The sequence below is a fragment of the Sus scrofa genome, chromosome 6 (assembly GCF_054392235.1).
Source record: "Sus scrofa isolate SSC_HxYL_T2T_F1_AM1 chromosome 6, Sscrofa_HxYL_maternal_Yorkshire_Landrace_v2.0, whole genome shotgun sequence".
NCBI lineage: Eukaryota > Metazoa > Chordata > Mammalia > Artiodactyla > Suidae > Sus > Sus scrofa.
This window is the reverse complement of record NC_139388.1, coordinates 133,146,233-133,172,701: the sequence shown is the minus strand read 5'-3', so window position 1 is coordinate 133,172,701 and position 26,469 is coordinate 133,146,233. Positions and strand designations below refer to the sequence as shown.

At 49.8% G+C, this 26,469-nt stretch overlaps 1 protein-coding gene across 2 annotated transcripts; it reads right to left on the bottom strand.

Annotated features, from left to right (window-relative positions):
* Positions 1 to 11,922: 11,922 nt before the first annotated feature.
* Positions 11,923 to 23,485, bottom strand: LOC414756 (PDZK1 interacting protein 1). 2 transcript variants are annotated; one of them, XR_014805024.1, is made up of 5 exons: positions 23,309 to 23,479; positions 20,562 to 20,670; positions 18,938 to 19,033; positions 13,121 to 18,464; positions 11,923 to 12,685 (listed from the first exon to the last, which is right to left on the bottom strand). XR_014805024.1 is itself a non-coding variant. In NM_001001769.1 (4 exon segments), coding segments are annotated over 4 exon segments (345 nt in total). In that variant the 5' UTR covers positions 23,376 to 23,485; the 3' UTR covers positions 18,086 to 18,391.
* Positions 23,486 to 26,469: the final 2,984 nt, after the last annotated feature.

The following is a 26,469-nucleotide window of genomic DNA, read 5'->3' as shown; positions in this document are numbered from 1 at the left end:
TACCTGTATAAATGAGCCTTCTACCATTGCAAGGGAAGAGAATTAGGCTTTCTGTGTAAATGGAGTTGGCCAGTTTTTAGAGAAGTGTTTACTATTAAGTCATGAGACAGAATCACTTATCAGTAATTAGGCAGAAGGAATGGTGAGCTGGATGATGGGTCATGCATGTCCCATTCTACTAACATTTTTTCCTTCTGGAATTTCCTGTTGTGGCTTGGCAGTAATGAGCCTGACTAGTACCCATAAGGATATGGGTTTGATCCCTGGCCTGGCTCAGTGGGTTAAGGATCTGGTGTTGCTGTGAGCTGTGGTGTGGGTCGCAGATGAGGCTCAGATCCTGTGTTCCTGTGGCTGGCAGCTGTAGCTCTGATTCCACCCTGAGCCTGGGAACCTCCATATACCACAGGTGTGGTCTTAAAAAAAAAAATCCAAAAAAACAAAAAACATTTTTTTTCAGCTTCCAGACTCCACTCCTAATCTATGTGTGAGATGTTGGCAGGTGAGACAGCGTGAGTGACTCCACTCACTTCACCTTAGTTGGGAAAACAGCTCACAGTGTATGTCATTCAACAGTGACTTGGTCTGGATATACAACATGTGATTGTATTGAAAAAGATTAATACACTAATTTTGCTTAGGAAATTATACACTAAGCTTAGAATACCCCGGGAAAGAGTGTTCACATAATTCCAGAAATAGGGTCAAGCCTCTACCTGTGGGACCTTATCCAGGCCTTGAGTTCAACTTGAGCTGTAGAGGGCATGAGTCCAAATGGGCTGGCTCCCCTAGTTTCCCTCATTTTTTTCTACTGCCGATAATTCAGAATGTTGGAAAGGAGAAGCTCGGGGAGATTTTAGACAAATACCCTTGTGCCTTTCTTTTCTGGCTTGGGACCTTTCAGGCATTTTTCTATGTCCATGACCCAGACTATGAGAAGACATTTCTGAGCAGAACAGGTAAGAAAAGGGATGAATTTTGGGATCCTAATCCTCATAGGAATGATAGACACAGACCAGGGGCAGGATTATAAAGGGATTTTGAAGCAAAGATTGGTGCTGGGCCTTTCAAAGACACTGGGGAAAGTGCAGCGAAGTTTCCCATCAATCCTGAAGGGGGTTCCCACGCCCTCAGTCCCTGCTCTTGTTCAGACTCCTGTGGGCCTTTTTAGGTCTGTGGGTCTTAAAGCCCAGACAACAACACCGGCTCTCCAGGGCCTTCTTTGCCCCTCTTGGTTTTGTGAGTTCAGCCTCAGCCATACTCCCCACACTCAGTGCCTTTCTTCTCTTTTTTAAAAAAAAATTTTTTTATTGTAGTTGATTTACAATGCTCTGTCAATCTCTGCTATACAGCAAAGTGATCCATTCATACACACACACACACACACACACACACACACACACACACACACTTTCTTCTTTTCTTCTTTTTAATTTTTTTTTTAGGGCTGCACCTGTGGCATATGGAAGTTCCTAGACTAGGGATTGAATCGGAGCTTCAGCTACCTGCACAGACAGAGCAACGCCAGATCTGAGCCACATCTGTGATCTACACCAAAGATCATGGCAACACTGGATCCTTAACCAAAAATGAGTGAGACCAGAGATCAAACCTGCATCCGCATGGATACTAGTCAGGTTCTTAACCTGCTGAAGCACAATGGGAACTCCTATATACACATTCTTTTTCTTATATTATCCTCCATCATGTTCTATCACATGTGATTGGATATATAGTTCCCTGTGATGTACAGCAGGACCTCATTGCTCATCCATTCTAAATGAAATAGTTTGCATCTGCTAACCCCAAACTCCCAGGCCACCCCAGTACCTTTCATGGATGTAAAGTCTTTAGGGGAATTCCGAAGTGGTGCTGCCTCTGCTGGTTCAGTAAGTAAACCTGAATGTAGATCCGTTTACCAGTCTAACCTCTTGATTGTAGACTACATTGTCTTTGTTCTCTGCATATTTCTCAGCTGTGTTCCTTTTGGGGCATAAGGCATCGAACTCCCTCACCTGGTCCTTTCTCAAAGCTTCCAGGGTAGATTGTCTCCTAGCCCAAAATGGAAATGTCCTGTTTTTACTCCCTCAACTTTGTAATACTCAGATCTGATATGCTCATCTTTCTCTTAGTAAAACCTGATAAAAGAAAGCAGCATTTTCCTGAAAGTCTCCGTGTCTCCCAGTCCCCCTGATTTGTCTCATGTTCACCCTATAAAGGACAGGCACTGTAAAACACCCTCCTACTAGAGCCCACCAGAACCCCCAGAAGCTTCTCGCTCTCTGGGCTCTGCCAGTCCCTGCTCTAATAGCTAATTTGCTTTCCCAAAAAGATGTGATATGTTGTCCCGACTTCTATTCTGGATGCTCTGTAACCCTTGGGCCGCCTCTGAATCTGTTGGAAGAAGTAGAAACAAGGAAAGAATCTGGGTCACTGTACCTGTCTGCCTCTTGGGGCTACATTTGTTGGCGTCCTGAACCAAGATTTGTGGTTTCCCCAGGTTGACCAGGGCTATAGGGGAGGATCCCTGGGCTCCCTCCTGCTCACTATTTGTGGTTAGTGCAGGCAAAGGAAGAGAACATCTACCAACTCTGGGAATTGTTTCTCTAATGCTGTCTTTTGTTTCCTCCACTTGACTCTGCAGATCCCAAGTCCAAGTTCCTGTGCAAGTTCCTGGATTGGTATGTATGTGCAAATGAAAGGGGTGACCTACTGTCTCTTGAAGTCCACTTCCTACATAGAACATGCCAAGAAAACTCAAATCAGGATTCAAAAGCACTGAGAGTATGGTAGATCTATGTTGCAAGTTTTCTAGGGGGGAAGGTCAAGAGGGAGCCCTAAGGTCAATGTGGTGCAACTTCCTAGGAACATTCCTCATCCATTTCTCTCCCCAAAGTCTCATTTGCAAGGCAGCGTATGTGTGAATCTGTCCCATCTCTGTCTTTAAAACTGCAGCCTTAACATCCATATTCTTTATTTTATTCTTTCTTTCTTGTTTTCTTGGCTCTTTCCCTTTCTTTTTGGAGTTCCTCTATTTCCATATGCAAATCAGTAAAGTTTTGCTTCTAAATACAGTTTAGAAGTATTCCATGAGCAGATAAATTAAGCTTTTTAGTCATATTGAAGCAGAAAATAGATGGGTCCCAGGCTGGGCAATAGTAATCTATTCCCTGTGGACAGATAATTTCCAAGATGAAAGCTGCATCTTCCTTTGATAAAATATAGAGATCATCTGTTTCTCTTTCTGGAGGTCAAGAGACCTTCAGAACTACACACTTGCAGAAAGGTTCTGGGGATCAGAGGAAGGAGGGGCACCAGAACATAGTAGATCCTGTCAACTTCCCAGAGACCCCTGTGCTAGAATCCATCCTGAGGGCAGGGTCCTGGGTCAGGTCAGAGCCAGACAAGCAAGACGATTGGCCAGAGGAAGCCCAGAAGGACTACCCCCATAGGAGTGATTTAAAGACCTCCAAAGCACAGGTTGCTCTCTCCATCTCCTTTTCTCTCTGTCTCTGTCTTTCTCTCTCCCTTTCTACCCTCCCCCTGACCCAGCCTGCCTGTGCCTGTATTTTTTTCACACCTATATTCTCTCTCTTCTCTCTTTAAATAAACCCTTAATTGCCTCACTACCCTCAGTCTCTTTTCTGAATTCTTTCTCCAAAGGGACAAAGTTCTGGGGATCTACATTAAGTGCTTAGAGTTCAGCATTCTCACCTGACAGGCACCTGAGAACAAAATAATTGGGATTTATGTGAGGCAAGGAAGAAATTAAAGAATATGGGTTTTGGATTCAGAGCTTCTTGAATTTGAGTACTGCCTTCCCCCAAGCCTTATTGACTCTTTGAGTCGTCTTGGAGGAGTCATCTAATTCCTCTAAGCCTCTGTTTCCTCATCTTTGAAAATAAGGATGAGGCTGTTGTGAGGATTAAATGTAACATATTTTCAGCATTTAGTATAATGGCTGGTATTATACCAGTGCTAGACTATGCATCACAGGTCTGGCAAGTTTTAAGCACTCAATGAATGATGGCAATTACATATGAATAAAATTTAAGGTCACTTTAAAGCCAAATCTTTAATGACCTCCCTGGTAACAGAAGATTGTGAGGTATTAGGTTTGATGAGTGTTTTCACTTTGTATCACCTACAGGTGTGGAGCACAGACCAGCATTCAAGGAGAGAGTAGTTGAGTGGACAGTCTTATCTAGTTCTTTGTGAATTTTGTGTTCACAGTATTGTTTATGGATTGGTCTGGAGGGGAGAGGAGGTGAACATTTGTGTGTCTGTACTGTATTCTAGAGACCAGGCTGGGCACCTTATGTATACACTTTCATTCAATCTGCACAGGGACACAGTGAAGTAGATATTTACTATCACACTTTATCCGTGAGAAAACCAAGCCTCAGGAAGGTTACGTGACTTAGTTACTACACAGGTAGTAAGTAATTGGTGATTTCAGGACTAGAACACTCGTTGAACTTTAAAACCAGGGGTCTTTCTCACAATGCTGAATACATCCATCCCAGGTGGAAGCATCGAAACTCACGCCAATCTTTATATATGAGAATTACTTTGATACTCCACTCTGCCATGGCTTCCCGTGTGTCACGGTCACTCCACATGTGTGTTCCTCACCTCTTCTTCCTCATCTTATCTAATAAAATGCATGAGGTTTTGTGCCTTTTATTTCTCAAGAAAAAAGACTAGTGAAACTGAATGGACCTAAGTGCTTTCAGCACCTTTGCCTACTAACTCCTGGATTCCATTCTAATACCTTGAAATCATATGTTGAGATAATGGCCCATTCTATGAACACAATGCTGGTAGGTGAAGGGACAAAAGTGCTCTGGCGTGTTTCCAAAGGCTTCCAACAGGGAATGTATTAGACGTCTGCTTAGTGGGTTGTAAGAATCAAAAGGAGATGATTTCTAGAAATTAACCAATGTATAATGGGTGTCCAAGTAAGTCTTTGCTATGGTTCTTTGGGTAAAGAAAGAAGATAAAGATCTGATCATCCGTCTTAGATGTATTTTGAGATCCTTCAGCAGTAAACCAAGTACCAGGTAGTAAGATTCAGATGACAAGTGCTTTGTTGACAGGTAAGGAAACCAGGACCAGCTGTAATAGTTTCAGAGTTAGAGGAGACTCAGATTTACCATGGAATATTAGCTGGACTTGAATGTGTATAGAATGTGGATGAGGGCATTCTAGGCAGAGTGAGTTATCATAAGCAAAAGCTTAGAAATTGAAATGGACTTGCCTAAAGGACATAAGGTGCCTAGAAAGAGTGTCTCTACACTTAAAGAATTTATCTATACACCTACAGATGTGAATTTCCTCTTGCAGGTTGAGAGGATCATTTGGAGCCAACCTTTACCCTTCCCAAAGGGCAGAAGGATGTCACAGAGGAGGAATATTCTTACAGGTGGTCCCTGATTTATAAATGAGTTCTCTTCAAAAATTCTACTTGTAAATAGTATATTTTTCATTTTAAACTGTACTTATTTTAAAGATCAGGCAAGTAATTCATTAATACATTTTTATCATAACGCTTTAAACACCACAGGGCCAAAGTTTCCCCTCTACCTTGGTCTGCAAACCCATCCCTTTTCCCAAGAGAGAACCACTGTTACCAACTGATTGGCTAGGTCCTCAGCCAAGCTCATAGAAGCAGGTGTAACCTGAAGTCGGCCTGGATTATGATGAAAATACCCATGTGAGTTCTTCAGGCAGAGAGCTAGAGGTACAAGCTAGGGCGGGAAGGGGGCATGCTCTTCCAAGACTGGTGCTGTGCAGTTTTATGCACAATTACGCAAATCAGCCAGTGGTGGTATTTGAGTGTGTCTCCATTTTTTCAATTAATTTTATTTTTATTAAAGTATAGTTGATATACAGTGTTGTTTCAATTTATGCTATACTGCATAGTGACCCAGGCAAATATTTATATACATTTTTTTTTCTCATACTATTGTCCATCATAGTCTATCCCAAGAGATTGGATGTAGTTCCCTGTGCTACACAGTAGAACCTCATTGCTTATCCATTCTAAATGTAATAGTTTACATCTACCAACCCCAAACTCCCTGTCCATCATCATTCCCCCCCCTTGGCAAACATGAGTCTGTATCTCCATTTTGATGAACCATTTCTACCTCTCAGCTGTACATTTCCCTGAGATTCCTCTCACAGCTCCTCCTCTGTTGAATTGTTCCAAAATACCTCCAGCTTTGAGGCTCCTCTTTGTTCTCATTTCTTCTAAGCTCACTTTTTGTACTTGGTAGAACTTATGCAATTAAAGACAAAAGCAATTGACACTGGATAATAGCTTTTAAACTTTTTACTTTTTCCCATGGCCTCTAAATCCATAGCACCTTAGTTATAGGTATAGGGACTCAACAAATGTAGGTTGATCTAAACTTAAACATTTAGATTTATTTGTATTTTTACACAAAGAATGCTTACTGTGATGAATACATTTCCGACTGGGAACTTTGTGGCAGTTTAAGGCACAAAACTTTTTGGGTAGCTTAAGTCATTTTGGAGAGAAAGTAAAACAGACACAGACAGTGCTTGACTGAGAGAAGCAGCTGCTCCTATTCATGGCTTCTCTCTGTCCCCCATTTCTGAATCAAAAACAATTTTTTTAATATTTCAGGTTTATTTTTAAGTGTGTTTTTGGTTCTCTCTTTCTTTTCTTTTTTTTTTCTTTCTTTTTTTTTTTTTTTTGTCTTTCTGCCATTTCTTGGGCCACTCTCCCGGCACATGGAGGTTCCCAGGCTAGGGGTCGAATCGGAGCTGTAGCCACCAGCCTACACCAGAGCCACCGCAACGAGGGATCCGAGCTGCGTCTGTGACCTACACCACAGCTCACGGCAATGCCGGATCCTTAACCCACTGAGCAAGGCCAGGGATCGAACCCGCAACCTCATGGTTCCTAGTCGGATTTGTTAACCACTGAGCCACGATGGGAACTCCCTAAAACAGCTCTCCTCTATAAAAGAACTGTCCCTCGCCTTTGTTCTCTGACTTGCCTATGGTTCACCATAGATCACATGTCCTAAATTTCAGTTCTTTGCTGTGCCTAAATGAACCCTTTTATTGGTGAAATAATTGGTGACTGTTTTGGGTCAACATCTAGTTATATGATCTTTGGCTCCTGCTAGGTCCAAATTGTCTCTGTTACATCGTATGGGCAGTAGAAGGGAGGAGCCTTCAGATGAAGGCAGTTTGATGGTGATGATGGTGTTGATCTTGACCTCGTGTGCTAGGGTAAATGGGAAAGGATTTGTGGCACCTGGGACAGACTTCTGCTGATCTCTAAGCACATCACCTTGATGACCTCGAACATACTCATGAAATGAGTTTTCAGCTGGGAAACCAAGTGCCCTGCCAGATAAACAGGTCAGTTATAGGAGAGAGAAAAAAAGATACTTGTTTGCCATTATCTAAGCCATTTATTGACTTGTTATCCTCACTTTCTCTTCTAGTACCAGTGATCATTACAAAAAAGCAACAAATGAAAGCACTGATATAATTTTTTACCATGTGTACAATTTCTTGTATCACCAGGACATATTTTCAAATTCAGCCTTATGGGAGATAACCAAGACACTGCAGCGGTACACAGGTATTTCTTGAGTTTGGGTTGTCCAAGTCCATACACTGCTGTAATTGCATTGTGTCTCTCTAGAGCAATAGGCTTCAATGTGAAAAGAGAAGGAATTCTTGTTCTTAATGAATCTTTTCTCTGAACATTGCTCAAATGAAATATAAGTCCTTTAGAAGAGTTTGCTACATCTGTAGTAGTAGTCTTGTTAGTTTTCTATATACTCCATCATTTTATTGCATGCATTTTTTATTAACACAAATATAACATAAAATGTGGGCATCCACTATTTCAAAGCATACATGACATATGACTTCCTGCATGGTGACTGCAATAATAATTGCAAGCTAAAAACATTCATGAAGCATAGGAATGAACAGAGGAACAGAGTAAACATGGAGGTACATTCAAAGGAAAGAGGAAATGGGGGCTGTTCAATGGGTGTAAAGTTTCAGTTATGCAAGATGAATAAGTTCTAGAGATCTGTTGTACAACATACTGCCTATAGTTAGCAATCCTGTATTGTGCACTTAAAATTTTGTTAAGTGAGCAGATCTCAAGTTATACAGTAAAGGAGTTCCCAACGTGGCTCAGCGGAAATGAATCTGACTAGCATCCATGGGGATGCAGGTTTGATCCCTGGCCTCATTCAGTGGGTTAAGGATCTGGCATTGCGGTGAGCTGCGGTGTAGGTCGCAGATATGGCTTGGATCCTGCGTTGCTGTGGCTGTGGCGTAGGCCAGCAGCTACAGCTCTGATTCAACCCTTAGCCTGGGAACCTCCATATGCTGTGTGTGAAGCCCTAAAAAGACAAAAAAAAAAAAAAAAGTTATACAGTGAGAAAAAAAATAAAAGAAAATAAAAGAAGCTTGATTCAAAGATAAATGTTTTAGTGAAACATAAAAGTTGAAATCGATTAAGTTTTTAAGCAATTCAACCTTACTTTCCATGAACACCATAATAGAGAATATTTATCAGGTAGTTAACTCAGCCCCACCACTAAGTAGGAAGATGACGTTGGGCAAGTAGCTGCTTTGTTTCAGTGTCATCTATAAAATAGAGATAAAAAGATCTTATCTCATAGGTTTGTAGTGATGATTAAATATGTTGATATATGTAAAGCACAGTTCCACAGTGCCTGGAACTGAATCAATGTTAAATATAAAATATGTTTGCCCCCAGGAAACTTGCAAGACACACCTACATATGATACTTGCACCCATACACAGACACACAAATGTAGATATTAGCTCAGATAAGCAGGCCAGAAGCAACTCAAGACATGAATGGGCAATATACATGACAGTAGTTCTCAAACCTGTTTGCATCATGGCCCACACAGAAAATATGAATATTTGTATGGCTCATTGGAATAAATAGAAGTGGATTTGGGGGCATCCACATGTGACTTAGGGAAAAAAACTTCACATTTTATTTTACTACATAATTGTGACAAAAACAAAAGGCAGAATGTTAGGGGGAAATTAAATGTTAGATTTCTTCAAAATAAAATTTTTCCATATTTAAAAATTTTTATCTGGTCAAGTTTATAAGTATTTGCTTTTGTTGCACCTGGATTTTGAATAAGAGTCAAAAGCCTTCCCTAATTGCAGAGTATCTCAACTGCAGCACACATGACATTTGGGGCTGGAGAGGTCTTTGTTGTGAGGGTCTGTCCTGTGCATTGTAGGATGTTTAGCTACATCCCTGACATTCATCCACTGGCTAATAGTAGGACTCTGACAGTTGTGGAAACTAAAATATTTCCAGATTTTACTAAATGTCCCCTGGGGTCAAAATTGTCTCTAGTTAAGGACCTGTGCCTCCTAATCAGATTGTAAAGAAATTCATCCATGTTTTCTTCTTGTGCCTGTGTTGTTTTGTTCTTTTTGCATTTAGATCTTTGAACCACTTAAAGTTATTTACTTATTTATTTATTTTTAGGGCCACACCCGTGGCTTATGGAAATTCCTCGGTTCTTTGAACCACTTAAAGCTATTTATTTATTTATTTATTTATTTATTTATTTATTTATTTTTAGGGCCTAGGATTGGCTAGGATTGCCAGCTAGGATTGGCTGGCACATAACAAATACTGAGCACTTGCTCTATGCAGGGACTCTGCCAGGTGTCCTGGAGATGCTCACAGACCTAGAGCATAACCCACTTGGTGAGTTTTGGGTGGGAAAGATGTGTCAAAAAGCTGTCTTTTAGGAGGTGAGGCTGGCAGAAGGGAAAACAGGAGCCCTGAACATGAACAATTAAGTACTGAGATGTGAAACAATGTGAGAGGTGGTGAGGTTGGTGCGCGAAGTCATAGAGAGGGCAGTGTGGCCATCCAGTGGCTATTCAAGATATTGCAGGCAAAGCAGAAAGGAAAACATGACTGCTGATAACACTCACTACTGAGTATTTATTTATTCTATGCTTCTTGTACACACATTAACTCATTTACTCTCCACTTCAGCCTAATAGGATGGGCATCATTTTACCCCTAATTTTCAGATTCAGACACTGAGGCACCTTTGTTATTAACCTGCCCAACATCACACTGATATAAAATTGGCTGGGTGGGATTTGCCCAGGGAAATCTGGCTACAAGCCCAGGCTCACAGACACTAAGCTACACCTGCCTGGAGGAGGAAGGCTACCTCCCAGGTGTGAAGGGCTGGTTGACTCTGTGATTAGGAAAGTTCTTTCTAGTGGCTGGGTTTTTCCGTGAGAGTAGAAAGGAGATGAGCAGAGGGTTGTGGCCCAAATCAGGCAAAGCTACAGACCCAAAGAAGGGGAAAGGAGGGTGGGTTGAGGGAGGGTGATTCAAGGTTAATCCCCTCACTGGCATGGGTGGATGAGTGGGTGGTACCACAAACAGCACAGGGGACTCAATAAATGATCAGGAATCCCATCTTGGACCAGAGATGCCTGCGAAATTGTGCAGGAGGCAACTGGGTCCTGGAGGGCATGGGGCTGAAGGTGCCGATTTGAAAGCTGATACTTCATGGGAAGTGATGTAAATGAACGGAATGGATGAGGTCCCTATGTCATTCATTCAACCGCTATTAACCGGGGACCTCCTGTATTCTGGATCTGTGTTGGACACTTGGACACTATGATAAACAAGACAGTTGTGGTCTCTGCCTCATGGAGATTAGAGTTCACGGTCTTGTTCAGAGAGCATCACCACGACCATCGCCACGACGGGCCCACTGGCCGGTTCCCACTGGAGCCTGGACAGCTGGTGGGGGGGGTGTGTGGTAAAGACCAGCTCCCCAGAGAAAATGGCCACCAGCCTGTTATGATGAGAGCAGAAGTATCAGATTGGCCATCCTATCTTGCAACAAGGAGAGGGGACTGTGGTGCTCCTGGTGAGAACAGTGTGAGCAGGGTGTTGGATGTGGAACCAGGGGAGGAATGAGTGGAAGGATGGGGCAGAAGCAGCAAATGTCAACCACTCCCCAAGGATACTTGATGGGCCCGCTCTTCACTTTCCCAGAAGCTTTTTTCCAAGTGGACTGTGAGCACTGCAGTGGCAAACACTTGATTTTCCTCTTACACACACCCACAGAAAGAACCCTATGCAGGGGGGAGAATTAGCAATGGCTTTAAAGTCAAAAGACCAGAGTTCAATGCCACCACCTGGTGGTGTGACCATGAGCAGGTTGCCTCCCTCTCTGGGTCTGCAGTTTTTCCTTAAGAAAATAAGATCAGAATGAGTCCCCAGTCAGAAAGCATCCCACACACTGTATGTACAGCAGCCCTCAGCTTCAACACGAAAACCACCATTATCACCGTCACCACTGCTGCTATCACTGTATTTGGGTTTGTGGGAAGGCCCTTCTTGTTCCAGCTTGTTAGCTCTTGGCACCTGGAAGCTTCTTCCATCAGCTTCTTTCCATCCCCCCTTTCCCCTCTGCTGGCTTCCCCTCTCCCCTTGACCTTCTCCCCACTTTGCCAGCACCCGTCCTTACCACCACCCCAGGTTCACAGAACCGGTCAAGAGCCCAGTTATTCATTTGAAAAGTCCATATACAGAACTGTACCAGCCTCAGCAATGTAGAATGAACCAGCCGCATTATGTTGGTGCCTCCAGAGTTCCAGGGGTGCAGCAGGGCCTGGCATGTCCTATACCCACCAACCATCCCAACTGACATGAGACAACCTAGCCTGTCTTTCATCCCAACTTGTCACATGACCTTGGGCAAGAGCCACCTTTCCTTGGGCTTCAGCTTTCACAATGCACTATTAGTAAACTAGGCTATATTATTACCAAAATGGGTGTCTGGCCGACTGCCTCTCAGAAGCCGATGAAGAAAGGCATACTGGGTGGAAAAGAAAATTTACTTTAATCCTGAGGCTAGTGACTGAAGGAGAGTGGACTTGTGTCCAAAGGCCAACTCTCCCCTCCCCTCCAACGATCCGTAGGGAAGAGCTTTTAACAGGGAGATTCAGGGGCATATAGATGGAAGGAGGGGGCTACATGCAGTCAGCTCTGACAGTCATCTTGAATTGGTCATGCAGCAGTCTGATCAGTGTCACCTTGATTGTTTTGAGTACAGTCAATCTTCAGTTCCAGGGTCAGTTTGTTCCCATTTCTTTGAGGCCAGCTCTTGGAATTGTGGCAGCTTGTGTCATGGCCACAGTCTGGTCATCATGTAGTTAACTTCTTCCACCTGGTGGTTTCCATATCTGCAAACAGCTCACAGGATGTGGTTCAGAATGTTATCTGTAGACCTTGAGGAGGAACTAAAGGCCCTTGACTTTGGTTAATGACTATATTAGTATTATTTGGTTTTGTTTGACTGTTTTGCTTAGCTTCTGCATTTTTTTCACTTCTCTGATTAAACTTATTCTTTAAAGTTTTTCTATAGACAAAAGTCTGGCTGAGGAGTTCCCGTCGTGGCACAGTGGTTAGCGAATCCAACTAGGAACCATGAGGTTGCGGGTTCGACCCCTGCCCTTGCTCAGTGGGTTAATGATTTGGCATTGCCGTGAGCTATGGTGTAGTTTGCAGACTCAGCTCGGATCCCGCGTTGCTGTGGCTCTGGCGTAGGATGGCGGCTACAGCTCCGATTCGACCCCTAGCCTGGGAACCTCCGTATGCGGAGGGAGCGGCCCAAGAAATGGCAAAAAGACAAAAAAAAAAAAAAAAAAAAGTCTGGCTGAGGACATGGGGTAGGGGTGGGGGTTGGGGGAAAGACCATAGAGCCTTATTCCAATCATCAAAATGATTCTAAGGATTTTGCTAGCTCTTAACACTGTGTGGTCCCATATTCAACTGAGTTCATCCTGTCATGATAATAATAGAAATAAAAAACAGAAGCAAGGAGTTCCCATCGTGACTCAGGAGAAAAGAATCTGTCTAGTAACCATGAGGACACAGGTTCAATCCCTGGCCTCGCTCAGTGGGTTAAAGGTCTGGCATTGCTGAGCTGTGGTTAAGCTGCATATGGGGCTAAGATCTGGCATTGCTGTGGCTGTGGTGTAGGCCAGTGGCTATAGCTTTGATTCGACCCCTAGCCTGGGAACCTTCTAGCCATGGGTGCCCTAAAAAGACCAAAAAAAAAAAAAAAAAAAAAAAAAGCAGCAGCTAACATTTATCGTGCACTAACTGTATACTTGGCACTATTCTATGTGTTTTGTGTACACTGTTTCTTTTAATTTTCACAACATGTCTTATTAGATAGACATCATATACCACCCCCAAATTACAGATGAGTAAACTGGAGCTCAGTTGAACTGACTGATCCAAAGTCACATGGTATTAATGTCAGAGTAGTGCTGTGTCCAGGCTTCCTGTGACCATCCAACTAGAAGTCACAGATTCTAGCTCAATTACTAACTGCTCAACTGAGCTTCAGATCTTTCTTGTGCAGCCACTTGCCCTCAGTCTGCTCCCTGTAGACATCCCACAAGCTCCTAAACTCCACATGTCCAAATACATCCTCACCCCACACACTCCTGTTCATCCTCTGGCACCTGCCATTCCCCATGCCACACACAAGCCAGTACGGTGCCTGCATGAGAATCAGAAAAAAGGCGCCCCTCCCTGCAGGCAGATGCAGACCCACCAGGTTACAGGTAGAGGCATGGTCTGCACAACCCAGTGCGGTGTTCCGCATAGCTCCACCATCCCAGCCTGCTCAGGCCAATAGTACAACTCGTCCTTGACCTCCCCCCACCTCTCTCATCAAACTCTCTCTGCTCTGCTTTTCCAGAGGGCCAGGCTCTCTAGGGAGCAGGATATCACAAAAGTTGTCATTCCTTTTCTCTAGTTTTTTTGTTCTTTTTCAGCCACACCCACAACTTAAGGAAGTTCCCAGGCCAGGGACAGAATCTGAGCTGGAGCTGCGACCTATCCACAGCTGCAGCAACAATGGATACTTAAGCCACTGCACCATGGAGCAAACTGGCACATCCATAGAGACAAGCTGGATCATTGACCCACTGTGCCACAGCAGGAACTCCTGGGATAGAGACACAGGGCAGAGCTTCTGGGCTCTCACACCATTTCTGAGAGAAGGGGAGGTGTGGCATCAGGATTGGGATGCTAAGCTCCTCAGAGCCTGGCTCCACCAGTAACACATGGAACCTGAAGTTTTCACAGAGTTGGCCTCTGGTGACACAAGGAGGGGCCACTGGAGGCCTTGCTACCCTTGAAGCCTGAGCTTAAAGGTGCTGGCACAACCTATAGCGTCCCTGGGGCCAGGCCCTGGGAAGGCCTCTGGTCCCAGTGTTTAAGGGGGAATAGCCTCCTAAAGGTCAAGTTCAAAGGCTCTGTTGAATCTGCCCTTCTAATTGCAGCCAGTAGGTGGCAGCCAAGGATATGGGCCAAAGGGGGCAAGCAGCCCCTCCCCAACAAACTGAAGACCAGATGAAGCATTAATATTCCCTGACCCCAGGACCTTCAGCCAGAGACTATGTGGGGTTGAGGGGTATGGACAGACATAGAGCTGGACAGACAACTGGGGTTTAGTCCCTTCCTCTGGGTCTCTTCACCACCCCTTGGGTTTCCCCTTCTCTGGGCACAGCCCTGACCTGGGTGCTGGTGACTCAGAGAGGAAAGTCACCCTGCATCTGCCCTTGAGGCGCTCCCAGACTAGTAAACAGACAACACAGCATGGTGAGTGCAGAGATGGCTGGGGTAGAACAGAGGAAGTTCCCAACCCTTGGGGCTTGCTTCCCAGAAATGGCTTCAAAGCCAAGCCTGGAGAAACTTCTGGTGAGTCTCAGACACATAAATTATCTCTGTGTCTTCCCAGCAGCACTGCAGAGAAGACATGATGGAACTAATTTTACTGGCAAGTGAATGGAGCATCTGAAAGGCCAAGTGGTGCCACAAACATTGGGAAGAAGAACTGACATTTGAACCACAGTCTGCCTAGTTCTTAAGTCCAAGCTCTTGGCCACTGTATGTACTGCTGGGAACTTAAAACTGGGAGAAGAGCCAAGCTGGGGGAGGGGGGTGGGGTCCAGGCCCTGGGCCAGATCTAGAGGTGGGGAGCAGATGCCTCCCACCTGCATCCCAGTGAAAGGTGCAAATTCCACCCACTGTAGCCATCTGACTCACCTGCGGGCTTGGTCCAAGGGGATAGAGTAGGAGGACAGAGGGTCCACACTTGCTGCACCTCCCCCCACCCTCGATCCTTTTCCCGAGGCCAGGGGAGGAGACTCTGCCAGCAGTAGTCGCATTTGATGGCTCCCAGGCACAATAAGCAAGCAGTATTTCTGCTCATGTCTCTCTAAGAATGAGGGAAGTCATCTTGAAAATCATCTCAACGCCCTGCTACTCTGTCTTAATAACAGGTGACACTCAAGCTAGAACTCTGAAGCCTGTTTTCAAAACCAACTCCAGGCTGGAAGTTCCCCTTCAAGTCTAACTGAAGTGAGCTGTGCTACTATCCACCTCCAACTCTGCAGTTCCTGGGTGCAGCTTTTAGTGCGTGGGTTTGGGTGTAACCTATAATGGAAACCTGTGAAGTCCGGACGTTTTGTAGGAGAAGAACAAGAAAGGTGTGAGCCCTGTTCCAGGAAGCAGGAGAGGCAAGAATGTCCTGCAGCAGTAAGAGACCTTTGGTCCTCGAGCAGGGCCTGGACAGCCTGCACTTTCTGTCCAGAGAGCAAGTGGAGGTATCCCCAGGAGGGGAAGCCACACAAATGTGTGAGACTCAAGTGTTGCCACGGAACTTCTGGAACTTCCGCTGCCAAGAGTGGCCTCAGGGCAGTGTGGGCAGGTGGGGAGCTGGGGAGGGGGCGACAGGGAGAGCCACCTAGAAAGAGGGGACAGACGAAAGGTGACAGAGAGACTGGTGAGCCCCAAGTTCAGGTCAAGGAAGCAGAGGAGAGAGACGCAACAGACAGAGATACAAACAGGCAGAGAGACACACTCCCAGACAGAAGCTAGAGGCAGAGATGGGTAAAGGCTGGGAGAGCCAAAGAGGAGGCAGGGTGTGGGGGTGCAGGGAGTCCTACCTGGGGAGAAAAGGAAGGGGAGGGAGCAGGAACCTAAGGAACACTCTTCCCCTGGCCTGTCAATCAAGGAGCTCAGATTGACAAGGCAGGGGTGGAGAGCATCCCCCACCACCCCTGCCACCCTGCCCCCAGCCCAGAGCACTATCCCCCAGCCCATCCCCCCTGAGCACCACCTCCTCAGATTGGCCTCTTAGCCCCAGTAGATGGTGGGGGGTGGGGAGACCAGATGGTGCATCATCAGCCTCCTTCAGGAGCCAGCCTGAGCCACCCAGCAGCCAGCAGTCAGTGACTAGGCCCCTGAGAGTCCTTAAGCATCACCTGGCCCTGGCCCAGCCTCCTTCCCCTCCCTCCTTGGCCAGGCTGGCAGGTGGGAGCCAGCCATCAGGACCGAGGGCTGGGGTAGTTCTAGAGCTTGCAGCTCCGTGCCCCCTGCCCCCTCTCAGGGCAGGAACATGGGGAGGGGGTTAGGACAGTGTCAGACCTCCATGGCCCCCTGGAGTTTCCACCATCCTGGTCCTTCCCTTGGGGAGGGGGCTGAGGCTGTGCCTGGAGAGGCCCAGGCAGGGTGCTGGGGACTCTGCCCAGCACCCTAGGGCAGGACAGCAGCTCCCACAGGCCACTTCTGGTAAAACCTCACAAGTGTGATGGGCTGGAGGGAGACAGAGGAGGCCAATGAGGGGTCAGACTAGAACTCCCTAGGTACAACTGGGGGCAGAGATGTAAGGGAATGCAGCTTCATTCAAGGGAGATCGGATCCAGGCAGCCAAAGGTCCAGACCAGCAGGCTAGAAAGGAAGAAAAGGGTGCTTGTGCCTTAGCAGAGGCCCACTAAGTACCTCCAGCTCTTCTTCAGTAGGTGAGAGGCCAGGCTGACTGGTTACCAGACTCTGGCCCCAGGTCTAATCCAGGAAGACTTCCTAGAGGAAGAGGAACATAGGCAGGGCCAAGAAAAAGGAATATGCAGAGTTTAAACTGGCAGAGGTGCATGAAAACGCATCCACCCACAGGTGCAAAAGCCTTGTGTGGGAATCACAAGAGCTATAGCCACAATTCAGTGAGCTGAAGCCCAGAGAGGGGAGGCAACCTTGCCTGGATCACACAGCAGTGCAAAGACCCAGCCAGCCCTCGGCTCAGGGATCTTCCCCTGCTGCAGGCTACAAACTAGACCCCAGTGAGGTGAGAGGAATAGTCTGGGTTTCAGATGGGTCTCCCCAGGGGTATTTGGGTGAAGGCCTGGAACAGAAAAGGAGTGGCTGTAATGGAGAAACAGGAGCTGTGACAGGTTGGAACAGGTGGCAGAGGGGGGTCTTTGGGACAAGATGGGCTACCTCCTACCTTCCAGTCCCTCTCTTCTTGATCTGGGGGTGTTCCTGGGTGAGCCCGCCTCAGGCTGTCACCCCAGACAGAGGTAGAGGCTGTTGCCATAGGAATGACAGACATAGAAGTGAGGGCCCTCCAGGGTCAGCCAGGCTGGCTGAGTCATGCCTCCTCTGTCCTCTCCCTCCTGCTTCATTCCCTCTGGGACCCGGGTCTCTGGCTCCATCCCCACCCAGGACGGGACTTCAGTGGCTTTGGTGCAGTCGATTCTGCTCAAGCTTTGTGGTGAGGCAGGCCAAGTCCTTCACAGAGGGGACAGTGACTCTCCAAAGTCACACAGCTAATTGACAGGGACCCCAGACTCAAATATGGGCTTCCTGAGTCCTAGCTCCAGACTCTCTCCTAGTGACTCCTCTGCCCAAAGCCCAGCCCAGAGGGGTTCCAGGAGGAAGACAGAGCTGAGTGAACCCATCGACCACAGAGGCAGGGGCTGGGGGTGTTGGAACTGAGGGAAGAGGAGCCCAGAGCGGCCGTTGTGAAGGGCAGGTCAATGGATGGGCTTGCAGGAGGGTCTCCACTGGAACAGGGGACAGAGGGTGCCTTCCAGGAATTCCTCCACAATCACCCCAACAGTGGCTTTGGAAGATGATCCAGAAAGGCAAGACCAGGCCCTGCTGGAAGCCTGAGGGGCTGGGCCCTGGGACTCAGACCCAGAAGTACACCTTGTCTTTATTTCACAGAAATAGGGGCTGTTGCCAGGGTCAGGGAGCAGGAGATGTGAGTCAGGATGGAGGGTCTTCTGAGTTGAATTGGGTAGGACCCAGGACCACCCCCCCAGGACCACAGGGCCACAGCTGAGCCCCAGCCTGGACACAGTCTGAGCTCCAACCTTGGCTAGGATAAGGCAGATGTGGGGGTTGGAGGATTTGGCTCCTTACTGCAGTTCTGGTATAGAGAAGGAGGGGGCTGGGTGGCGCAGGCCATCCATCACAGGCAAGCAGGGGTCACATCGGGGTGCTGTGAACCCTGCCCTCCTCCTCCGAGGTGTTCTCATAGGCATTCTCATGCTCATTGGACCTGAAAGAGGATGACATGGGTCATCACACCTTCTGTCCCATCCCGCCTCCCTGCCTCATCTTGCACTTGTGAGGGCAGCATCCAGAATAAAACTTTGTGCCCCAGAAGGGGGTTCCCCTGACCACAGCCAGAGACCCAAGGCCTCTCAGCGCCACCTCCTTGAACCCCATCTCCCTCCTCCACCAATCCCTGCCCCCACTGGGCCCCCACTGAGCAGTCCACCCACTGAGCCTACCTCTCCACTGAGTTCCCCCTAGAGATCATCCTCCCACACTGAGTCCCCCCACTTATCCTTTCAGAATCACCTTCCCTGGTCACTCACCATCCCCATCATACCAAGCCCCTCCTCTTCACTGAGTCCTGCCCCACATGAGTCCCCATCCTTCCCACCCCCTCCCCCTCAAAAGCTCCTGGTCCTGAGGTCCCTAGGGGCCCCTGGAGCACAGGTGGTCAGCTCTATGCCAGTACCTCACCTGAAGCTGGCAGCCATCGAGGAGTACTTGCCCTCAGTTCCAATCAGGATCCCGTCTGCTTTGTTTCCAGTGGTCATGACCATGTTCATGGGCTCCCTGGGGACAGAGATCATCAGTAGGGCTCTCCCCCTTCTGTGCCCCCTCCTGCCTCTCGTCCAGTTGGGCCCTGTTCTATGGGCTCTAGGGCAGAAGCCTCCTCTCCAGCACAGTCTTTCAGCAGCCTGATTCTGGCTCCCCACGCTTCTCCTTGCTCCACAATGGGACCAGATTTACTAAAGATGTACCCCAGGCCTTGCACCCACTGCCTCCCAGCCTCCCTGTGCTATTTCCCTCTGACCTCAGCTCAGCCCCAGAACAAGACTCAATGCCTGCCCAGGAGTTCCACAGGGTTTTCCTCAGGTGGTAGGTATCACCACTGAAGGCAGAACAGGGACCAGTAGAGAAAAGAAAATATTTCTGACAAAAGTCTCCTCACCTCTTACTCAAGTTTAAACCCACTGCAATGTGGCCTCTGCCCCGACCTCCCCAGGCACAGCTCTCATGAGGGTCACAGGGACCCTAACCAATGCTCGTCTTTCTTTACATCCCGCAGGTACCTCAGACTTTTGTCCCCAGTTGGCCCAGTTCTGCCTCTTGGGTTCTGTGTCTCAGTGGGAGGGTCCCATCAGAAGCCTTGACACTCTCCCTGCTCCCTGTCCTTCCTCCCTCCTGTCCTCTGTGGCCCCACCCCCTCTTAGACAGCTCTTAGCCCTGGCCCCGCTCGCCATCCTCTCTGCTGTCTTCACAGTCCAGCCTCCTCATCCCTCTCCTGGCCTGCAGCATGGCCCAGCCCAAAGCATCTGCCATGGGGCAGCCAGCAATTCTGCTTAAGCTGCCTCTCAACCCGAGACTGGCTTAGGAACCTGCCCTGACTCCCCTGGCCCTAAGGATAAAGCCCAGGGTTTGGGACTCTGGTGCACCGGAGTCTGCTTGGCCTGAGCCCTGCTGACCTCCACAGCTCTCTTGGGCCTCCTTCACCCCTCTTTGCACCTGTGAGCTGTTGTGTTCCCTCAGTGGGTTGGGCAGGGCTGCTGCTGGCCCGCAGGCACCAGGCCACCTGAATGGGAGCTGGAGGTAGATGGAGCCTTGCCCCAGGTTCGGCAAGGGCAGAGTGAGCTGGATTTCAGCTCATCCCCCTCTAATCTGTGCCCTGCCCAGAACTCAGGAACCTGCTGACTTTCCTCAGCGGCAGTGTCTGAGAGCCTGTCAGCACAAGAGTTGTGTGTGTCTCATTGCCCTTCTGTACACCCCTGCCATGTGTGACGCAGCAGCTAACTCCAAAGAAGGGCAAAACCTTCCTGTCCAGGGATTTTCACAGCCTCCATCACAGATGGGCTGCTGTGCCAACTATGCAGATAGGGTCACTGAGACTCTAAGAAGGGGTGATGTCTCCCCAAAGCTCCCAGGGCATGTGCTCACAGGCCTGGGTAGCAGCGAGCCTCAGCTCTGGTCGGGGTCTCAGTGTCCCTTCCACACAGCGAGCAGTCTGGGCTTTCCTTCTTGATGGTCCAAGTGTAGTGGCCATGGCCCCGGGCCCAGCCTGCCTGCGCTGGCCCAGCCCCCCAGAGTCCCAGGCAGGACTCACCGCTCTTCCTGGCACCAGAAGTGGTTGATAGCAAAAGCAATTGCGACGAGGACCAGGAACACAGCCACAGCAATAAGGCCCTGCATCCAGGGCTGCAGGTTCCCCAGGCCTAGAAAGAGGGTGCTACGGGTGTGTGTGCTGCAGCTGGCTGGGCACAGTGGAGACTGGCCGCCAGTGCAGAACAGGGCAGGGGTTCTCACATTCCCACTTGTGTGGGGCTGGGGCCTGTGTAAGAGGCCACCAGCCTGCTGCCTGGACCAGAGGGGGCATACTGGGGAACAAGGACCCGTCTGACACCCACCACCACCCCCTTGGCTTAAGAAAGGGATGGTGGAGGAAATGAGATTTGAAGAAGGATGGAGTTCCTGTCGTTATTTAAGGGGTAACAAACCCAACTAGTATCCATGAGGCTTTTGGTTCGATCCCTGGCCTCGCTCAGTGGGTTAAGGATCTGAAAGGAGTCAAGGTGGGAACAAGGTCAGAGAGCCAAGTCTGAGGTCCAGGCAGAGTGCCCCCTCCCACACCCACCCCACCTCCTCCACTGTGGGTCACATGCAGGGCCCCCCACGGAATGCCTAGGCCCCAGGGACCAAAGGGCAGCCCCCAGACAGCTGGCGTAGGCCCTGACTCTGAGGGTGGCTGCCCTCCTCCCCAGCTACTGGAATGAATAGGACTGGCCTGGCACATAGAAGATCCTGTTGTGTAGCTGAGGTTTCTCCCAGGTTGGATAGGCAGGGCTGCTCAACCTGGGGTGCCAGGTGTACTCAGAGAGAGGAGTGGGACAGAGCATCTGTGCAAAGGTAAGACAGACACCAGGTCTGGAAGATCAGGGAGGGAGCTTCAAAACCTGAGCCTCTTTGGGCTGGGGGCCCGAGGGACTAGGCCATAGACCAAGTCAAGGCCCCGTCCACGCACACGCTCTACCTTTTGCCCCTTGATCCCTGACACCACTTCTAACCCTCAAGCTTTCCTAGACGCCTCTGCCCTTCGCCACTGGCATCTCCAAAGGGCTTTGCTCTCCCTGGACATCACTGTGCTTGTAGGAGCCTGGGGGAGCTGGGCCCTTCGAGGAGAAACACACAGCAGCAGGTAGATGACCCAGGAGGGGACAGAGGCCAACAGGAGACTTCTGAAAGGCCCTGCCTCCAGGCCCAAACCCCTGCATCCCTAGTGCCTCCCTGTAGCTCAAGGGGCCCATGCCGGGCATCAGAAATCTCATTATGCCTCAGTCCCCCTCAAAAGACCTTCCTCAAGTCTACCTGAAGGCTCTGCTGCTGCAGCAAGGCACTGCCTCTTTTCTGAGCTCTCTCTCTGAACCTGACAGGTTTGGGGAAGGAGGGGGCTCTGGGAACTCTGTCCCGTGGCTTATCTCTTTGAGTGACAGCAGATACACAGTGTGGTTATTGTACATCCCATACTTTCTGAAAAGCTGTATTTTGGACTCATTGTTTCTCCATAAAACAGTGGTTCAGACCCATTGCTTCCTCAGGTCAGTGGTTACTCAAGGATTGAGGGTCAGGGCTCAAGCCTGGGAGACCCCCTCTCTGCTTCTTCTAGACCGTGCAGCCAATTCCTTCCAGATACACCAAGCACCACAGTGCCCTGCTCCTCCTTCTGGGTGGCTTTTGGGGGGAACATATGTACACAAGCTTTGCTGTGTGACCCACACTAGTTACTCAACCCCTCTGATTTCCGGTTCCCAAAAGGCCTTCCAAGACCTGAGAGACAAAGTAAGCAGACACACATAAGAGCTCAGGGCATCTGCAAAGGAGAGGTGTTCTGGAAACACCTCTGCCAAGCCCTGCTGGACCCATATCCCACTTGCCAGGTCCCCAGACTCTGGCTGCAAAGTCTCTTCCCACCCCTGCTTAGCAGCTACCTGGAGGTACATGGGACAGGTTTATTGTCCTCATTTTATGGATGAGCAAACTGAGTCTCAGAGAGGGGCAGTGAATTGCTCAAGGCTACATAGCAGGACAGAGGCAGACCTGGACAGAGAGCTCACACCCATGGAGAGGGCTCCACTGTCTTCTAGGGAGGAAGCTGAAATGAGGAGGGGTTAGGTCGAAGCCATGAGCCCTGACAGCACCGCTGACCCCTGAAACAAGCCTGTGGTTGAGGGACAGCTCAGGCCCAACCTCCTCTCCTTATAGCCCCCCACCCTCTGTCCTCAGGACCCAGCCATCTGCAGGGCAATTCCTGCTCCTGAAGCTTGGGTCTCAACTCCCCTCCTCAACCCTAGCCCAGCATTTCCTCTGTCGCCCCCATTTCTCTCTTTCTCTCTTTTTTTTAAGGGCCACAGGTGTGGCATATGGAGGTTCCCAGGCTAGGGGCTGAATTGGAGCTATAGCTGCTGTATGCAGCCACGGCAATGCCAGATCTGAGCCACGTCTGCAGCCTACACCATAGCTCACAGCAATGCTGGATCCTTAATCCACTAAGTGAGGTCAGGAATCTAATCCATGTCCTCATGGATACTAGTTGGGTTTGTTACCACTGAGCCACAATAGGAACTCTTGCTCCCATTTCTCACTAGTGGGAAACAAGCCACACACACAGAAGCCTGGCTCAGAGGTGTCCACTTTTGGAGATTCCCCTGGCTGGCCCAGTCCCTGCTCCCCCTCCAAACATAGGTGCCAAGGTGATAAGAAGGGCTGGAAGACATCCCATCTACCCCCAGGGGTTCCCAGCACCCAGCCCAGCCCTCTCCTCACGGCACCACCCAGGCTGGCCCCGTCCTGTGCTACCTTGCTGACAGCTGGCAGGTGGCACTGCCATAAGCAGGCCCAGAATGACCAGGCTGAGAGCTGACATGGCTGCAGGCAGCTCTGGGTCTTCTCTCTGGCCACTGGAACCTGGGCTCCTGGAGCTGCTGTGGGGTCTGTCGGTGTCTGCTGAAAGCAGCCTGGGCTCAGTGTGACCCTGGAGGAGAGGAGCTGGTAAGGAAGAGGCGAGGGAGGAAGGAGGGGGGAGTGGAGGGAGCCTGCCCTCCCTTCCATGGTAATGAGCTGCCAGTCCTGGCCTCCTGGTTGGTCCACTGGTTCACCAGGGGCACCCAGTCCCCCCAGGGGGCTGGTTTGAAGTCATCTTCCAGAGACTTTGGGTCTGAGAAGCGGGGAGCTGAAGGGAGAGTCGGGCCTTACCTCCAAGCCCCAGGCCTCCAGGAGTCGTGGGGCAGCTCCCCTTTCCTGGCAGGAGGGATGGGCCCTGGGAAAGAATTCTTGCTCCTGCCTTGAAAGAGCCAAGTGGGCGGGGCCACTGAAAGGCTGACAGAGGGATTAAGAAACTTGCTGGCTGACTCAGGAAGCATGGGGAAAACCACAGAGGCTAGGGAAAGGTCAAGGCTGTCCCCTCCCCCAGAGCCTGTCCTCTTTCCTCTTCTCCCACACCGTCTGCCCTGGGCCAAGCCAGACCCCAGGGCCCCATCCCAGGACACAGCCCTGGCTCTGTCCCTGCATGCTGGGCGCAGTTCAGTAGCTCTCTAAATCCACGCTCTCCCATGGGGCTCATGACAGAGGGCCTGGGGGTTGGGGACGGGGGTTACTAGTTCCCAGCCTTTCCCACTGGCCCAGCTGACCTGGCCCAGTCAGCTCCTCCTCTTGGCCACAGACCTGCTCCCTGGAAGTGGGGACAGGATCCAGGCTTGGTCAGAGGCCTCTGCACACACCTTCTGATCCCTCTGTACTATCAGAGGGAGAGAAGTGGGTGGACACAGCCCTATTCTGGAAGACAAAGGGAGGACACTGCTGGGTAGAAGGTCTAGTCTGGGGCCCTCAACCCCTGAGATCCCAGGGAGCCCATCAGGCTCTCTGGCCTAGGAACTGAGAATGACTCAAGTACCTGTTGAGGCCCTGAGGCCAAGGGTCATGCTGGGTCTCTCCACTCCCCTCCCATCCCTGCCCCCCAGGAGTACTGGAAACCAGGGATGCTAAGAATCTGGCTCCAAGAAGGAAGGAGCCAGCAGACTGGGGCAAGGTCTCAGAGATGGAACATCCCCAGAAGCCAGTACAGGAGCTGAAGCCCCTCCACAGCCTCTCTGCCCAAGAAGCCACCAGACTGCTGCTCACAGGACCCTTGGGAAGCCCTTTCTATTGCCAGTGGCAGCACCCAGGCATCATGCCTCATATCTCTGCTTCCTGTGTGTGTATGTGTGTGTATGTGTGCCCTCTGCCATGGACACACACATCCAAGCAAAAAAGGGGTCTCAGGGTCCAGGGGGCTTCAGGTTGGAGGTGAGTGGTGGCTGCAGGATGTTTCTGTCCTGCTCTCCCTCCCCACCCCTACTCGGTGTCTCAGAGTGTTCTGAGAGGTTTGGCTGGAGTAGGTACCATGTGGGTTAATGAACAGCCAGGGAATCACTGATTAGAATGCAAGGAATGGGGTTGAATTTAACAAACAACCAGTGATGTCTTCTTTTAAACAGGGAGTCACAGGGTCAGATTTACATTTGAGAAAACACCTCTCTGGACTCAGAGTGAAAAACGAAAGGGGTTGGCAAAGATCAGAGGAAGGGAGGTCATGGGGAGGCAGCCCCACGGCCAGGGATGTGGGTTGCAGCAGGGTAGGGCAGAGGGAATAGATATGAGAGCACTTGAGGAGGAGCCTGTGGACATAATTACTAGAATATTAGCTAGTGGGGAGTGAGGGACAGGGAGGCGCTGAGGATCACTCCCAGGTTTCTGGCTTGGACAACTGGTGGATGGTGGCACCTCGGAAGGGGCTAGAGCAAGTTTCAGGAGCTAGGGAGGTTACAATGAGCTGTGGGCTCAGATGTATTGTGCTGTGGACTCTCCAGGGGGGAAATATCCAGAAGGCAGTGGGATCTCTGGGTCTGGAGCAGTGAGGTGGGATCTGGGAGCTGCCTGTGGCATGGTGTTGGTAGCTGAGGCATGAGAGCACCTGGTCTCCCCAGGGTTGGGGAGGAGGGGAGCTGAGGAAAGGAGGAAAGCAGTGAGGGACCAGGACACAGACCCCATACATAGCATCTTTCCAAGAGGAGTCAGGATGACGTAGGAGACAGAAACCCCAGGAATGGGAGTTCCGGAAACTGAGGAAGGCGAGATTCAAGAAGAGATGGTCAGGGAAATCACTCGGAACACCCCCCTCCCCGGCCAGTCCCCCCCAAGTGCAGGCCAGCCTCTCCCAGCAGTCCCAAATCCCAGTTCCTGCCTCTCTCATCCAGGCATCCCCACTCCTTCCCTACGGAAGCCTGGGGACGGACAAGGACTCCCTGGACAATGCTCTGGGGGCTGTGGGGGAGGGGGATAAGCAGGAAGGACACAAGGTGACCAACAGGAGGAAAACACCCCTCCCCAGGTCAAAGTCCCAAGCTTTATAGCAAAACAGGTTGTTCTGGAAGAGGGGGTTGTGGGTGTACACTTGGCTTTGAGGCTGATCCCTGCTCTCCAGGGGTCCTCATCCAGATGAGGGGAGTCTTCTCCCCAGCTGAATGGACACAATCATGGTAACAAGTTGGTCCTACTGCTGGTCTGGCTTGGGCCCAGGATATAGACTCAGGTCTCTGCAGGCCCTCAGGGCTGGACCCCATGTCCTCATCTCTGAGCCACTGTTCCATCAACGCTCAGTTCCTCCTTCCTGTTCCCAGCCCAGCTCTGCCACACTGTGTCATCAGGCCCCCCTTAGGTGCTCCATCCAGCTAGATTTTGTGGGATTACCCTTCAGAAAAGCCAAAGTGGGCCCCACTGCTCCTGGGGAATCCCTTTTTCCCCCAACCCCCATCCAGCCTGCCATTCCAGTTGCTGCCAGCAGGGGGCGGCGTTCTGCTCCGATTCCAGACTAGAGAAGGGGCCAGTTTGCAGCTGAAGGATCTTCAACTTCCTCTCTGTCCGGCCCCCAACTTCTGGCCCCTTCCTGGGGTGGTTTGGAGGAAGGGAGGGTGGAGACTGAC